The 16956-nt window shown below is 46.5% G+C and overlaps 1 protein-coding gene across 2 annotated transcripts; it reads left to right on the top strand.

Annotated features, from left to right (window-relative positions):
* The first annotated feature begins 3302 nt into the window (after window positions 1–3302).
* LOC115931291 (speedy protein E4) lies at window positions 3303–14092 on the top strand. 2 transcript variants are annotated; one of them, XR_008673156.2, is made up of 8 exons: window positions 3312–3583; window positions 4369–4599; window positions 5425–5483; window positions 6256–6341; window positions 8370–8538; window positions 8662–8765; window positions 9622–9793; window positions 14018–14092. XR_008673156.2 is itself a non-coding variant. In XM_031003522.3 (7 exons), exons 1-6 carry the CDS (start codon window positions 3475–3477, stop codon window positions 8719–8721), a joined length of 714 nt encoding a protein of 237 aa, XP_030859382.2. In that variant the 5' UTR covers window positions 3303–3474; the 3' UTR covers window positions 8722–8765; window positions 9622–11020. The 2 variants fall into 2 exon arrangements, 1 of the variants encoding a protein (XP_030859382.2); XM_031003522.3 differs by lacking the exon at window positions 14018–14092 and having other exon boundaries at window positions 3303–3583; window positions 9622–11020.
* Window positions 14093–16956: the final 2864 nt, after the last annotated feature.

Genomic DNA, 16956 nt, shown 5'->3' with positions numbered 1-16956 from the left:
AGAAAAGTATCATTCCCATTGAATATCCTGCTACATAATGAATTTTCACATTGAACATTTAATTTCCCATTTAAATAAACCCATCTGGAATTTGATTTCTATATGTGTTTCTTTTTTCCAAATAATTAGCTAGTTATCCCAGCACCATTTGTGGCATAATCTACACTTTCCCCACTAGGATATGCCATAATAGCATATAATGCATTCCTATAGAAACTTGAGACTCTTTCTGGATTTTCTATTCTGTTTATTGTATCAAGGATCATAAACTGGGTCCCTCTACCCCATTTCAGGGCTCCAGATGTGTTTTTGATCTTGTTTTGGTTTTTGTCAGAAGTGTGTTTGAATATTGTGAATTTTCATGCCTTTAGGCAGCTCACAAAGTCAGGCCTATCTTAGAGCAAGGTACTTGCCCAAGCCCTTAGAGCACTTGAGGATTTTGCCTGGAGTGGCACTAGCAACATGCTGTTTTAACACTTTCACCTTAGAACACATTTTGGTGTCTGGCAGTGGACATTCCCTCTCATTCTTCTTTTGTGATGGTTCCTTAAGTACTCAATTCTCTAGATAAACTTTTACATTGTTTTGTCAACATCTGCGGGGGGAAAAACTCTTTGAGATTTTGATTGCAATCGCATTAAATTCCTAAATTCATTTGGATTGAATGTACAGTTTTACCATATTGAAACATCATTTAGACATTTTGTAAGTCTCTATTCAGTTCTTTTATATTCTCAGTGAAAATTTTTAGTGTTTCTTCTTTTAATTGAGATGCGGTCTCACTCTGTCACCCAGGCTTGAGTGCAGTGGCGTTAACTCACCTCACTGCAGCCTTCGCCTCCCAGGCTCAAATGATCCTTCCACTTCAACCTCCCGAGTAGCTGGCAGTACAGGCAGGCGCCACCACACCCAGGCTAGCTTTTTATACTTTGGTGGAGACAGGGTTTTGCCAAGTTGCCCAGGCTGGTCTTGCACTCCCGCGCTCAAGCAATCCTCCTGCCTTGGCCTCCCAAAGTGCTGGAATTCCAGTTGTGAGCCAATGTTAGGGGGCTTGTCGACCAGCATACAGGGGCCTTGGAGGCTGCTTCAAAAGTTCCCACTAAGCCAAGGATACAAAGCCTGGTGACAGCCCTCCCATGTGAGGCCCAGGTCTTACTTACCTCGCTCAAAAAATCTTTCCTGCTCATTTCATTTGAGAGTGATTTTGCTTTCTTTGGGATCTCTATTGCGCTGCCCCACCCAGAGAGTTCCAAATCTGAATGGACTCCAATGATGAAGTTAAATCAGCCCCCACCTCAGTCCTTTGGAATTCGAATCTGTGGGGCTGGGTCCTGGCATCTGTATCATAATGTTCCTAGTTGAGATCCTTAGGCTGAAAGGCTGGTATTTGCAAAGCACTTCTTCTCCTCCAAACTCAGCCTCCGAACTAGCTGGGACTGCAGGTGTGTGCCACCACACCAGGCTAATTTTAAATTGTTTTGGAGAGACGGAGTCTCACAGCGTTACTCAGACTCGTCTCCAACTCCTGGGTTCAAGTGATTCTCCAGCCTTGGCCTCCCAAAGTGTAGGGATGACAGGCAGGAGCCACCATGCCAGCCAATAAAGCCCTTCTGTTTCACTCGAATGATATCTTTGGTGCATAGCTACAGCCATTGTTGTATTAACCTGCATCACTGAAGGTAAAGAGAAGGGGAGAAGTGATAGTTTTGCTTTTCCCTGAACATATCAGATGAAACCTGAACTGTTTAGCTCATTTTTGGACAATGTATTGACGTAATTGAAGATGGCTGCCTTATTGTAGCCTGTCTACAGAAGGTGCCTAGAAGACAGAGGAATATGCAAAACTGGCTTGAAGAGTGATTAATCAGAACTTTACGTGGTACAGAAGAGAAATTTTAAAGGCAACAGAATATTGATCTTCTAATGTTTGAAAGCCTATTAAATAGGAGAGAAAGATGATTTTCTCTTTTGTTGTCAAAGGATCCAACCAGTTCTGATGGTTGAAAGCATCGTGAATGCGAAGGTCCACTCAACATAAGCAGAGTTTCCTAACAATTGGACTTCCACAGCGACGGGATCTGCCTCCTCATTCAATTGTGCCTTTCCCATCAGCGAGAGACTCCTAGGAGCCCATTAGGAAGCTGCGCCAGAACTCATAGGTTCTTTGGATGGTATCTGAGATAGTATCCAGCTCTTACATTTTTATTTTTTCTGAAAAAAATATTTTTGAGACTGAGTCTCACTCTGTCCTCCAGGCTGGTGTGCAGTGGTGCAATCATAGCTCACTGCAGCCTCAAACACCTGGGCTGAAGCAATCCTCCTGCCTCAGCCTCCCAAGTACTGGGACCACAGGTGTGTGCCACGATTCCTGATTACTTTGTTTATATTTTGTAGAGATGATGTTTTGCTATGTTGCCCAGACTAATCTTGAACTCCTAACCTCAAGTGACGCTCCTGCCTTGGCCTCCCAAAGGAGGGAGATTATGAGCAGGAGCCCCTGGGCCTGGCTGAGATTTTTCCCCTTAGTCTTTTTATACACAGGATATTTTATTCATAAAATACATAAACAGTAGGAAAATTCTGGGGTCAAGTGAAATAGATATGTTGTAATAGTTGATATATAGACCAGAGTTCCTTAGCTGAACTGGAGGGGCAGGCTTTAGGTGATCCATGGATGCCCTGAACTTGTGGACACCATTGAAAATCTGTACGAACCCATGGACAGTCTCCTGTGATTTTCATTCCTCAAAATGTCTCTTGGACTCAAAGATGCCTGAGAGCAAAGGATGCGTGTTCCCCTACTATAGGATCCAGGATAGTGAATATCAGTAAACATTCAGCAAAAAAGCTTTGCCACATTGAGTACTTCCACGTAACGTCTCCATTCAACAAGTCAATTTACCCAGGATCTCCTGTATATGTTAATCTCACTCTTGGGAGGTCTCATCATTCTGCTTACCCTAAATTTCCTTCCACCTTCCTCCCTCTCTCACCAGACTAGACTCTGAAATGGGAAGGAGAAGCGGGGAGGAGAGCCCAACACCCCCTCAAGTTTAGAGTGGAGAGGACACAGCCTCTGCTGGGACAGGGAAAAGAGGAATGTGGAGACCCTGAGGATGCTTTTGGACAATGCTCAGAGGTTGGGACATTGCCAGGAGATACCGTTCACCCCGGATCTCCAAGAAAAGAGATCAGTCTGGCAGTTACATGTGTTTTTCTTCAAACTAGTTGCCAGCTTGGAACGACCGATGACATCAGAGATTCCGACTTTCCTGATTGGAGGGACCGGACTCTGGTTGCTTGGGAGTTCAGGTGGACAACAGCAACTTCTCAAAACTGCTCTTCACTCCTAACTTCTCCCGAGCCTCTAGAAGAGAAACGCACTCTTCTGGGTCCTGACGGAGTCTGGAAGAAGGCTTTGGACAGAACAGGGACTAGGTTTTGTGGACAGAAACAAAGTGTTTGGGAGAGATTATGGCCAGTGGTCAAGCGCGCCCCCCGTTTGAGGAGGAGAGCCCCCAGCCTAGCACAACGGTGCGGTCCCCCGAGGTGGTGGTGGATGATGAAGTGCCAGGACCATCAGGTGAGGTGACTGGAGGGAGCAGCGATGGGAGATGATTGACTGAGGAGAGGGAAGGGGGCCAGTTACTGGGAATCTGAAGCACCTGAGTAGGGTGTGTGGGAAAGAAACGACGGACTCAGGAAGCCAGGGATCGGGGAAGGAGGGTGCAGGGAATGGGGCCAAGCATGGCCACGTGGAAAGAAAGTCTGGGGAGCAATGAAGGGGGTCAGGAGATGTGCTCAAAAGATGAGAGAGGAAGGCCGAGGCGGACGGATCACGAGGTCAGAAGATCGAGACCATCCTGGTTAACACGATGAAACCCTGTCTCTACCAAAAATACAAAAGTGAGTTGGGCATGGTGGTGCGTGCCTGTAGTCCCAGCTACTCAAGAGGCTGAGGCAGGAGAATCATTTGAACCCAGGAGGCGGAGGTTGCAGTGAACCAAGATTGTGCCACTGCACTCCAGTCTGGGCAACAAGAGGGAGACTCCATCTCAAAAAAAAAAAAACAAGAGAGAGAGAGAGAGAGAGAGCAGACAGAGCTCAAGGGAAGGTTTCCATTTTTCTCCAATTGAAAGTTCTTATCTGTGATGAGGAAATGTTTTAAGGACAGAGAGCTGGAAGAATGGGGAGGTGAGGGAGAGGCAGATGGGGATCAGCAAAGGAGAAAGGTGGAAACATGGCTTGGAGAAGCTGACAGTCTGCGAGGCTTGGGAGGATGGAAGAGTAGTTTGAGGTTCCTGGGTCGGGGCCTCTAAGGTGATCAATGGCAGAAACATGACACCACGGCCTGGTTTCTTCACTCAGCCCCTTGGATAGATCCCAGCCCCCAGCCTCAATCCCTTGGCCTGAAAAGGAAGAGCGAATGGTCAGACGAATCCGAGGAGGAGCTGGAGGAGGAGCTGGAGTTGGAGCGCGCCCCTGAGCCCGAGGACACCTGGGTGGTGGAGACGCTGTGTGGGCTCAAGATGAAGCTGAAGCGAAAGCGAGCATCCTCCGTGCTCCCTGAGCACCACGAGGCCTTCAACAGGCTCCTTGGTAGGAGGATACCCCAAAAAGCACCTCCAACCCCGTTCTTTTAAAAAAGTGGAATCTTTCAATAATCACGCTTTCCCAATAAGAAGAATATGCCCTCCTGGGGGGTGAGCGCTCCATGCAGGAGGAGGATGCTTAGGAGATAGAGGATTAGGCTAGTCTTAATAAAGGTCTGCACTGGAAATAAGAAAGCTTGGTTTCTGGCCAGGTGCAGTGGCTCATGCCTGAGATCTTGGTGCTTTGGGAGGCTGAGGCGGGAGGATCTCTTGAACTCAGGAGTTTGAAGTTGCAATGAGCTATGATTGCACCACTGCACTCCAGCCTGGTTGACAAGGAAAGACCCTGTCATAAAATAAATAAAATAAAACAAAATAAGAGATAAAAGAAAGCTTGGTTTCAGCTGTACCCGCTGAAACTCTATGTCTCTTGATGACTTTTCTAAACCTAAGTGTCTCCATCCGTGGAGGGGGATAACAAGGCCATGGGCACACCCAGCTGTGACTATCTCAGGAAGCAATGATGGGAATTCTATTATGACTTCTGCGGTGGTCCCTTCCTGTCTGATGGGAGGACATCATGGCTTATTCACAGCTCTTCATCCTGTAGACTCTGACACCAAAGGCCTCCTTCGGCCTCTCCTCAGGGGAATCTCAGAGTGGGAGCGTCCCTCCGTGCCCAGTGAAAGTCCTTCTCTCCTCTCCCATCCACCTAAGCCTTGGCCACAATCCTGAGACTTCCCCCAGAGGGACACAGTTCTCCTCTCTGCTCTGTTGCTCCCACGGCAACCCTGTTCCACTTCTCACCCTGACACAGGCTCTCTTTTCACAGGGGATCCTGTCGTTCAAAAATTCCTGGCCTGGGACAAAGACCTGAGGGTGTCAGACAAGGTAAGGTTGTTCTCCACTCAACTGTGTTCCTGCTTTAACACACGTCCTGGGGAAGGGTGCAGCGTCTAAACCCACAGTTTCTCTCCTCTCTCCCTCTACCATCTCCCACCTGCTGATTCCATACTCTTGGGCGCCCACGTTTTGATTTTTATTTTTTCAGAAACAGGGTCTCGTTCTGTTGCCCAGGCTGGAATGCAGTGTTGCCATCATAGCTCACTGCAGCCTCAGCCTGCTGGGCTCAAGTGATCCTCCCGCCTCGGCCTCTCCAATAGCTGGGACTCCAGGCGTGAGTCACCGCCCCCAGCTATTCTAGGTCTTCTCATAATTTGTCAGCATCTCCCTCGGGGCTCTGGTAGCCTGTTGCATAGTTGATGGGTGGCCCCTGCCTCTGCACAGGGTCCTTTGGAATCCAGGCCCTGGGCCAGTCTTGAAACTCCTGACCCCTATCCTCTCAGATCTTTGGGACAGTCCTTTGCCCCAGCTCACCAAGACCCTCCTGACATTAGCAGCCCTAGACACTCTCCCTCCAGTGATCCCATTGGAGCTCATCATCATGGGAGCATCACAGACCTCCCTCCCTCCGACTTCCCGGATTTGCAGCTGACTTTCAACACTCTCCACCCGCAAGCCCCCAATGAGCATAGTCACCCAACACTGAGGTTCCTTCTGTGATAGACAACCGCGCCCCAGCCCCTGTTCCCTTCTCTCCACCATCTTCCTCTTCCAGGATGTGACCAACCTTTCTCTCTCTCTACTCCCTTCTCTCCATCAGTATCTCCTGGCTATGGTCATAGCGTATTTTAGCCGTGCCGGCCTCTTCTCATGGCAATACCAACGCATTCATTTCTTCCTGGCTCTGTGAGTAGTTGCTTCTTCCCACCTGTCAATATCCAACACCCTGGGACAGTGGACAAAGTGGGATTCCAACCTTCCATCTATTTCTTTACCCTATTTCTCCTCTTTACTCTGTATATAAAAACGATAAGATTATACTATGGTGTTCTTAGTCTGTTCTTTCTAAAAACAAACACAAATGCAGTTGACAAATAGTAGAATCAAACAAAAGGAAACATAAACCCGTCCTAAGGGGAAAGGAAAGCCGTGGACACGACCCTGCTCCCCAAGCAAGCAGCCATTTCTGGTTCTCTCGTCTCTCTCCTTCCCATATCAACACCAAATGCAATTTTCCATCCTCCTTCTCCAGGTTCCCATGACAGAGGCAGAAATTCAGGTTGTCCTCGCATAACACAGATCCATCATCAAATACTCCCTGCTGGGCCTTCCTGGGAGTCCTGCCCCAAGCCAGGGGGCTTCCTAGTGCTGCCTGAATAGCTTTCCAAAGCACAGCTCCCAGCCCCCCTTCACTGCCCACCTGAACAACTTCCTTAGCTGATTTGTCTCTAAATGGAGGCCCGGGTCCACAGGGCGAATTCAACCCTCTCTGCAGTCCTTCTACCACCAAACCTGCCCACCATCTTCATGTTTCCTTGTTTGCTTTCGCCACTCCTTCCAAATGCCCTCCACTCCATTTTGATTTTGTGTTTTCTGTCTGGGTGTCCTGCACACATGTGGATCTGAAGGGAATGACCCATTCCTTAAAGTCAGTTCAACCCCACAGCCTTTGCGATGCCTCCCCTGATCTTCCAGCTTCTGCACGCCCACAGCACTTTAGCGACATCCTAGGATAATGTGACATTTTGGATTCGTTTATCTGCCCTCCTTTTCCCCAAACCCATCAGAGTAGACCCCTGTTGAAGGCAGGGTCTTGTCAAAATATCAAAGTTTTTGTTTTTATCTTTACCGGACAGAGACTTGCTCTGTCCCTCAGGCTGGACTGCAGTAGCCAGATCATAGCTCACCGCAGCCTCCATCTCCTAGGCTCTAGTGATGCTCCCACCTCAGCCTCCTGAGTAGCTGGGACTACCGGTGCATGCCACCACATCTAGCCAGTTTTTATGATTTTTAGTAGAGATGACGTTTTGCTATGTCACCCAGGCTGTTCTGGAACTCCTGGGTTCTCACCTCAGCCTCTCAGAGTGCTGGTATTATAGACATGAGCCACCCAATCAGCCAAAATATCAAAGTATTCCTGAAACACTCAGCACAATTCTTTTCATTTTGCAAGTGCTCATGTTATATTGACTCTATGGAATAATTCATATGGCATTTGCCTATAAGATAAATCTTTCCTTCTTTCCTTCATTCATTCATGTATTCATTTATTCAACAAAACCTTATGAAGTTCATCATATGTGCCAGGGAATAGGAAGGATGGGAAGGGAGAGTTCACAGCAATGCTTGTTGAATTAATGCACCAAGATAAACAAAGCCCTCTAGTGGCCTTTTGGTAGGTGAGAGATGATTTACAGAAACACACCAGTCAGTTCCTGTCCTTGGGGGCACTTATGATGCACGGGGGAAGACAGGTGTGTGCACACATGACAAGCAAGGAGGGTGTGGGAGGAACAGGGGTGGGGACTAGGATGAGGTGACGCCATCTGTCTTGTATAAGGATGGCAGGACACGTCCTTAGGATAAGACTTGGGTTGTTTTTAAATTCAGAGGGGGTCTTGCCATATTACCCAGACTGGTCCCTAACTCCTGGCCTCCAGTGATCCTCCTGCCTGGACTCCCAAAGTGCTGGGATTCCAAGCAAGAGCCACCACTCCCAGCCACCACTTGGATCATCTCCTTCCTGAAGGTGTGAGAGGCGCCCTTAGCAGGTCTCTGTCCAGCGGGGCCTCCTGAGGAAGGCAGGGCTCTCTGCAGGGCGGCTGTTGGTGCTGAGCTGAGGAAGGTCCCCTGCCCTCCTCTCTGAGAGGCTGCCCTCAGGAGGGGGTCCCTCCTGGTGGGGCCCCTGAGCAGCAACCTGATCTCTCTCCCCAGCTACCTGGCCAGTGACATGGAGGAGGACAACCAGGCCCCGAAACAAGACATCTTCTCCTTCCTCTACGGGAAGAACTACTCCCAGCGACCCTTGTTCCATAAGCTTCGATACCAGCTCCTCTGTTCCATGCGCTGGAGGACGTGGGTTTCCCCAGAGGAGATGGAGGAGGTAGGTGGGGCCATATGAGGAGGTGGGGGTGGGGAGGGATGGGGTGGATTGGAGGCTGGAGGAGGGCAGAGAGGGGTCTTCCTGGGGAATCCCTGGCTTCTCAAGTGGTGTGTGTTTTTCCAGATCCAGGCTTATGACCCAGAGCACTGGGTGTGGGCCCGAGATCGCACCCTCATTTCCTAGAGCTCCGGGGACATGGAGGCCTGAGGTCATCGGCCTGAGGGAAGGTACGTGTGTATCCTCCAGGGTAAAGGCAGAATATTCTCATCTATAAGAAAATCCAAGGAACTCAACTGCTTGATCCGGCTTCAAGCCTGGTCAACATGGCGACACCCCATCTCCACAAAAATACAAAACTGAGCCGGGCGTCCTGGTGGGCGCCTCTAGTCCCCACTACTCAGGAGCCTGAGGCGGAAGGAACAGCAGAGCCCCGGAGGTCGGGGCTGCAGTGAGCTGTGATTCTGCCACTGCACTCCAGCCGGGATGACAGAGTGACACTCTTTCTCAAAAATGAGAATACTACCTAGGTCCAGGGAGGTGCATTATGGTTGATACACTTGAGTTACTGATTTGGGGAAAGGATTCGGTGAAGATTTGGTTGACATCTTGTGCCGCTAACCACATTTAGGACCGAGCATTAGACTAAAACATGAGAGATTAAGGTTGGGGATTAGGAGTCTGGTCTGCTGGTTCCTGAGGTTGTCGCGTTAGACATGTTTGTAGCATGGTTAAAAGTTTAGATCTTAAGCAATATAAAGGGCACCAAGTGTGATGAAGTCCAAAGCCATGTCCTCCAAGGGTGCTCTACTCCCTGGGTGGACCCACCCAAAGTCCTTGCTATGAAGCAGATCACTGGGGCTAACCTGGGGTAAATTAAGTGATTTTTGGAGTCAAGCTCACCAAAGTGTGAGTACCAGAATCAAAAATGATGGTTCAGAATCAGGGTTGACAATAAAGGGTTAGAGATAAAATCGGATTTATATATTGCTCTGAACTCTAGTTAGGATTGACGTGGGATGGGAATAACCTTCCTATCTAGAGATCTCCCTCCTTGAAGTGTGACATCCTCTCTCTCACTTCCAGAACACTGGGCCCAGGGGAGATGGGAATTTTCAGCAGGAAGTTTATCGCGACGCTAATGCCAGACACCAGGAAGGGAGAGAGGAGCCTCCTGTGCAGATCATCTACAAGAAGCTGGACTCTTCTAGAAGGGGCAAAATAGAGTGACCAGGTTTTCCTCCTAGGAGCCATGGAGGTATTTCTAGGAGGCAGTGGAGGGAAAGTGAGAAACCAGGGGTGTTTCTGGTTCCACCCCTTCCTGCGGCAAAACCTCCCTTTTCACGTTGCTGAATCCCAGCCTCCCCTGGGCTGGAAGCTGGAGTTCCTGTTTCCTATGGACTTGGTTGCCACAGTCCAGAGCATTTGAAGGCACAGCGCGGGCACTCAGATTGTCACGGAATTCTTTGTAAAATATGAAATTACTGCCATAGGATTTTAAGAGATAGTTTAATAGATACTGTACATTTTATTGGTTTATTTTTCAAATGTTGGCCATAGAATTATTACTAGGTTGATTTAAAACAGTTTGGGGTTTTTGTAGTTTTGAAAACATGCTGTTCCTATAGAGTTCTCTGACGGTTGTTATATACACATAAATATAATTTAGTTTTCATTTTTAAGAGAGGATTCTTTTTATCGTCAATGTTTTCTCTTTAAATCGTTTTATCTATTATTAAATGTGCTCCTGAAGCGAGCACTCTTGTTATCTATGATACTGACCTAATATATCCATTATATTTATAGCTAGGTGGTAGTTCCCCTACATTCTTGTAAATAGAAATGTTTATTTTCTGTTTACTGTTGGTTACTGAATTGTGAGAATTCAGTTGTGATTTTTAACACGCCTTCCATATATACTAACATGTCCAATATATACTATACAGTTTATTTGTTTATTTTGAAAATGATGGGCATGGCATTATTACTACATTTATTTAACTAGTTTAGAAATACAAGTATTTTTTAAAAGACACTGTTCTTATGAAGTTGTGTGATGGGTGTTACACCTATTATATACACATAGATATAATTCTGTTTTCATTTGTAAGAGAGGATTCTTTTTATCCTAAATGTTTTATTTTTAAATCTTTTTATCTGTTATTACATGTGCTGCTGAAGGGAGCACTGTTATGACCTAGAGTAGTTACATAATATATCTATTATATTTATAGCTAGGTGGCATTTCCCCGAAAGTCTTGTACAAATAAATTTTTATTTGATGTTGAGTGTTTGCTTGTTATTGAACTGTGAGAATTCAGACGTAATTTTTTAGCTTGTATTGAAAGGTTTGTATGTTACTTTAAAGAGGACATGTGTTTGAAAGGAGGACAGGAGCTGTGTGTTTCAAAGAGGACAGTGAGTGCACTGCGCTACCTGGGAAAATGCAATAAAGATGAAGTTTTCTCATCTTCACAACGACTGTGACCATATTGGTCTGGATTGCTTATTTGTTGTCCAATGACATTTTTGTTTAATGCGGTTTTAGTTATTTGAACAAATCTATTAACCCTGGAAAATAATGCTGAATCTTTGTGTTTGTTTGTTTGTTTGTTTTTGAGATGGAGTCTTGCTCTGTCACCCAGGCTGGAGTGCAGTGGCGCAATCTCGGCTCACTGCAAGCTCCACCTCCTGTGTTCACGCCATTCTCCTGCCTCAGCCTCCCAAGTAGCTGGGACTACAGGCACAGGCCACCATGCTCGGCTAATTTTTTGTATTTTTAGCAGAAACGGGGTTTCACCGTGTTAGTCAGGATGGTCTTGATCTCCCGACCTCGTGATCCATCCGCCTCGGCCTCCCAAAGTGCTGGGATTACAGGCGTGAGCCACCTCCCCTGGCACTTTATTTTATTTTATTTTATTTTATTTTATTTTATTTTATTTTATTTATTTATTTATTTGAGACAAGGATCTTGTCCCATTCCCCAGGCTGAAATGCAGTGGCTCAATCTCGGCTCACTGCAACCTCCACCTCCCAAGTTCAAGCAATTCTCTGGTCTCAGCCTCCTGAGAAGCTGGGATTAAAGGCGCCTGCCACCACGCCCAGCTAATTTCTGTATTTTTCGTAGAGGCACCATTTCACCATGTTGGCCGGGCTGGTCTCCAACTCTTGACCTCAGGTGGTCCGTCCCCCTCGGCCACCCAAAGTGCTAGGATTACAGGTGTGAGACACTGCATTGCATTCGGCCCATACAGTAAAACTCTTTATGAGAGGAGGGAAGTATCTCGGGTTAGTTAGTAGACATCAAATCACTGAAGTCAATGAACTCTGAGGAGATGCTTGACAGACACACAAGATAAGGAGGAGGAGGTTGCAAAGTGTTGATGTTTGTGTAACCACAAGCATGGCTGAGCCTAGAATGCAATTACTATTCCAGCACATGGAACCGTGAAGCTATTGTTACAGATTACCTTCATTCTAGGACCCTGGTGTCGCCAATACCATAAACCACATGCAAATGAGGCAAGTAAGATCTGGGAGGAATTTGAGAAGCGTTTGTGCAATGTCCAGGGGTGAACTTATAATGGGATGAACTTAGGGAGTTAACAAGAGTCTGCACTGACCCTGAACACTCCAAACATTCTTGGGATGGCCAGGCACAGTGGCTCATGCCTGTCATTTCAGCACTTTGGGAGGCCCAGGTGGGCAGATGGTTTGAGCCCAGAAGTTCAAGAGCAGCCTGGGCAACATGGCGAAACACACCTCTATAAAAATACAAAACTGGGCCTGGCACGGTGGCTCAAGCCTGTAATCCCAGCACTTTGGGAGGCCGAGGTGGGCAGCTCACGAGATCAGGAGATCGAAACCATCCTGGTTGACATGGTGAAACCCTGTCTCTACAAAAAAAAATACAAAAAATTAGCCGGGCGTAGTGGCATGCGCCTGTAGTCCCAGCTACTCAGGAGGCTGAGGCAGGAGAATCACTTGAACCTGGGAGGTAGAGGTGGCAGTGAGCCTAGATCACGCCACTGCACTCCAGCCTGGGTGTGACAGAGCGAGACTCCATCTCAAAAAGAAAAAATACGAAACTTAGCCAGGTGTGGTGGTGCACACCTGCAGTCGCAGCTACCCAGGAGGCTGAGGTGGGAGGATTGCTTGGGCCTGGGAGGTTGAGGCTGCATGAGCCGTGATCATACCGCTGCACTCCAGCCTGGGCAACAGAGCAGGACCCTGTCTCAAAAAAAAAAAAATTTCAAAACATTCTTGGGGACTGCAGGTCTGTTGTATCTATCTGCCAATGATGTAGTCACAGGGTAAACAGACCAAATATTGCCCACATCTCCTGTTTAGTGCCATCTCTGCTGTTAGAGAATCCCAAGCCTAGAAGGAGGGAAAGCTAATTCTTCTGCTGACTTGGTGAATCTGCCTGTGTGACTGGCTATTGGTCAGCCTGCCATGGATTGCTGCCTGAGTTGCCTTCCTGTCCCTTGCTGCATCCAATCAGGGTCCAACCAATCCACTCAAAAGTATTAGGATGAGTAGCAGTAAGCATGAAAAATACAGGATTACTTTCCAGAATACATAAAGACCTTCTATAAATCAATAAAAATGCAAAGCAACTTGATGTTTAAAATGTGCATGAAACATGAACAGGAGACTCACAGAAGAAGAAATGGCTGTATACAGATGAGTAACTTCACCTATCAGACTGGCAAAATTTAAGAGATTGGTAATATAGCATGTTAGTGAGTGTCTTAGTCAGTTTGTTCTGTTCTAACCAATTCTCATAGACTGGGAAACTTAAAACATTTCTTTCTCACATTTCTGGAGGCTGAGAAGTCCAAGATCAAGGTGCCAGGACAGGCAGTGTCTGGTGAGGGCCCATTTGCTGGTTTGCAGACTGGAAATCTTAAACATTTCTTTCTCATAGTTCTAGAGGCCAGGAAGTCCAAGATCAAGGTGCCAGGAGAAGCAGCATCTGCTGAAAGTCAGCTTGCTGGTTTGCCGATGGCTGTCTTCCTGTTGCTCCCTCACATGGCAGAGAGCAAAGAGAGAGAAAGCAAGCTGTCTCTTTTGTTAAAAGGGCACTAAAGCTATCATGAGGGTACCACCCTTAGGAGCTAATACATCCCAAAGGCTCTATATCCAAGTACAATTATATTGGAGATTAGGGTTTGATATGGTTTGTCTGTGTCCCCATTCAAATCTCAACTTGAATTGTATCTCCCAGAATTCCCACATGTCATGAGAGGGACCCAGGCAGAGGTAATTGAATTGTGGTGGCCGGTCTTTCCTGTGCTATTCTCCTGATAGTGAATAAGTCTCAGCAGATCTGATGGGTTTATCAGGAGTTTCCACTCTTGCTTCCCTTGCATTTTCTCCTGCCACCACCATGTAAGAAGTGCCTGTCGCCTCCCGCCATGACTCAGGCCTCCCAGCCATGTGGAACTGTAAGTCCAATTAAACCTCTTTTTCTTTTCAGACTTGGATATGTCTTTATCAGCAGCACGAAAACGGACTAAGACAGGGTTTCAACATATGAAGTTTGAGGTGGGGCACGGATTCAGTTCACAGCAGTGAGGATGCAGGGAAATGAAGACTCTCTACACTTTGGGTTGGAATTTAAACTTGCAAATTAGACTTGTAAAGTCTTCAGAGACTCACATATGACTTGCGAGATCAAGGCTGTGTTCTGGCAGGTCTCTCACCGCTGGCAAAAAAAACAGAAAAGTATCATTCCCATTGAATATCCTGCTACATAATGAATTTTCACATTGAACATTTAATTTCCCATTTAAATAAACCCATCTGGAATTTGATTTCTATATGTGTTTCTTTTTTCCAAATAATTAGCTAGTTATCCCAGCACCATTTGTGGCATAATCTACACTTTCCCCACTAGGATATGCCATAATAGCATATAATGCATTCCTATAGAAACTTGAGACTCTTTCTGGATTTTCTATTCTGTTTATTGTATCAAGGATCATAAACTGGGTCCCTCTACCCCATTTCAGGGCTCCAGATGTGTTTTTGATCTTGTTTTCATTTTTGTCAGAAGTGTGTTTGAATATTGTCAATTTTCATGCCTTTAGGCAGCTCACAAAGTCAGGCCTATCTTAGAGCAAGGTACTTGCCCAAGCCCTTAGAGCACTTGAGGATTTTGCCTGGAGTGGCACTAGCAACATGCTGTTTTAACACTTTCACCTTAGAGCACATTTTGGTGTCTGGCAGTGGACATTCCCTCTCATTCTTCTTTTGTGATGGTTCCTTAAGTACTCAATTCTCTAGATAAACTTTTACATTGTTTTGTCAACATCTGCGGGGGGAAAAACTCTCTGAGATTTTGATTGCAATCGCATTAAATTCCTAAATTCATTTGGATTGAATGTACAGTTTTACCATATTGAAACATCATTTAGACATTTTGTAAGTCTCTATTCAGTTCTTTTATATTCTCAGTGAAAATTTTTAGTGTTTCTTCTTTTAATTGAGATGTGGTCTCACTCTGTCACCCAGGCTTGAGTGCAGTGGCGTTAACTCGCCTCACTGCAGCCTTCGCCTCCCAGGCTCAAATGATCCTCCCACTTCAACCTCCCGAGTAGCTGGCAGTACAGGCAGGCGCCACCACACCCAGGCTAGTTTTTTATACTTTGGTGGAGACAGGGTTTCGCCAAGTTGCCCAGGCTGGTCTTGCACTCCTGCGCTCAAGCAATCCTCCTGCCTTGGCCTCCCAAAGTGCTGGAATTCCAGTTGTGAGCCAATGTTAGGGGGCTTGTCGACCAGCATACAGGGGCCTTGGAGGCTGCTTCAAACGTTCCCACTAAGCCAAGGATACAAAGCCTGGTGACAGCCCTCCCATGGGAGGCCCGGGTCTTACTTACCTCGCTCAAAAAATCTTTCCTGCTCATTTCATTTGAGAGTGATTTTGCTTTCTTTGGGATCTCTATTGCGCTGCCCCACCCAGAGAGTTCCAAATCTGAATGGACTCCAATGATGAAGTTAAATCAGCCCCCACCTCAGTCCTTTGGAATTCGAATCTGTGGGGCTGAGTCCTGGCATCTCTATCTTAATGTTCCTAGTTGAGATCCTTAGGCTGAAAGGCTGGTATTTGCAAAGCACTTCTTCTCCTCCAAACTCAGCCTCCGAACTAGCTGGGACTACAGGTGTGTGCCACCACACCAGGCTAATTTTAAATTGTTTTGGAGAGACGGAGTCTCACAACGTTACTCAGACTCGTCTCCAACTCCTGGGTTCAAGTGATTCTCCAGCCTTGGCCTCCCAAAGTGTAGGGATGACAGGCAGGAGCCACCATGCCAGCCAATAAAGCCCTTCTGTTTCACTCGAATGATATCTTTGGTGCATAGCTACAGCCATTGTTGTATTAACCTGCATCACTGAAGGAAAAGAGAAGGGGAGAAGTGATAGTTTTGCTTTTCCCTGAACATATCAGATGAAACCTGAACTGTTTAGCTCATTTTTGGACAATGTATTGACATAATTGAAGATGGCTGCCTTATTGTAGCCTGTCTACAGAAGGTGCCTAGAAGACAGAGGAATATGCAAAACTGGCTTGAAGAGTGATTAATCAGAACTTTACGTGGTACAGAAGAGAAATTTTAAAGGCAACAGAATATTGATCTTCTAATGTTTGAAAGCCTATTAAATAGGAGAGAAAGATGATTTTCTGCTTTGTTGTCAAAGGATCCAACCAGTTCTGATGGTTGAAAGCATCATGAATGCGAAGGTGCACTCAACGTAAGCAGAGTTTCCGAACAATTGGACTTCCACAGCGATGGGATCTGCCTCCTCATTCAGTTGTGCCTTTCCCATCAGCGAGAGACTCCTAGGAGCCCATTAGGAAGCTGTGCCAGAACTCACAGGTTCTTTGGATGGTATCTGAGATAGTATCCAGCTCTTACATTTTTATTTTTTCCGAAAAAAATATTTTTGAGACTGAGTCTCACTCTGTCCTCCAGGCTGGTGTGCAGTGGTGCAATCATAGCTCACTGCAGCCTCAAATACCTGGGCTGAAGCAATCCTCCTGCCTCAGCCTCCCAAGTACTGGGACCACAGGTGTGTGCCACGATTCCTGATTACTTTGTTTATATTTTGTAGAGATGACGTTTTGCTATGTTGCCCAGACTAATCTTGAACTCCTAACCTCAAGTGACGCTCCTGCCTTGGCCTCCCAAAGGAGGGGGATTATGAGCAGGAGCCCCTGGGCCTGGCTGAGATTTTTCCCCTTAGTCTTTTTATACACAGGATATTTTATTCATAAAATACATAAATAGTAGGAAAATTTTGGGGTCAAGTGAAATGGATATGTTGTAATAGTTGATATATAGACCAGAGTTCCTTAGCTGAACTGGAGGGGCAGGCTTTAGGTGATCCATGGATGCCCTGAACTTGTGGACACCA

The sequence above is a fragment of the Gorilla gorilla genome, chromosome 19 (assembly GCF_029281585.2).
Source record: "Gorilla gorilla gorilla isolate KB3781 chromosome 19, NHGRI_mGorGor1-v2.1_pri, whole genome shotgun sequence".
NCBI classification, from domain to species: Eukaryota; Metazoa; Chordata; class Mammalia; order Primates; family Hominidae; genus Gorilla; species Gorilla gorilla.
Note: the sequence above shows the minus strand (reverse complement) of the source record. Positions and strands in the feature narration are given on the sequence as shown.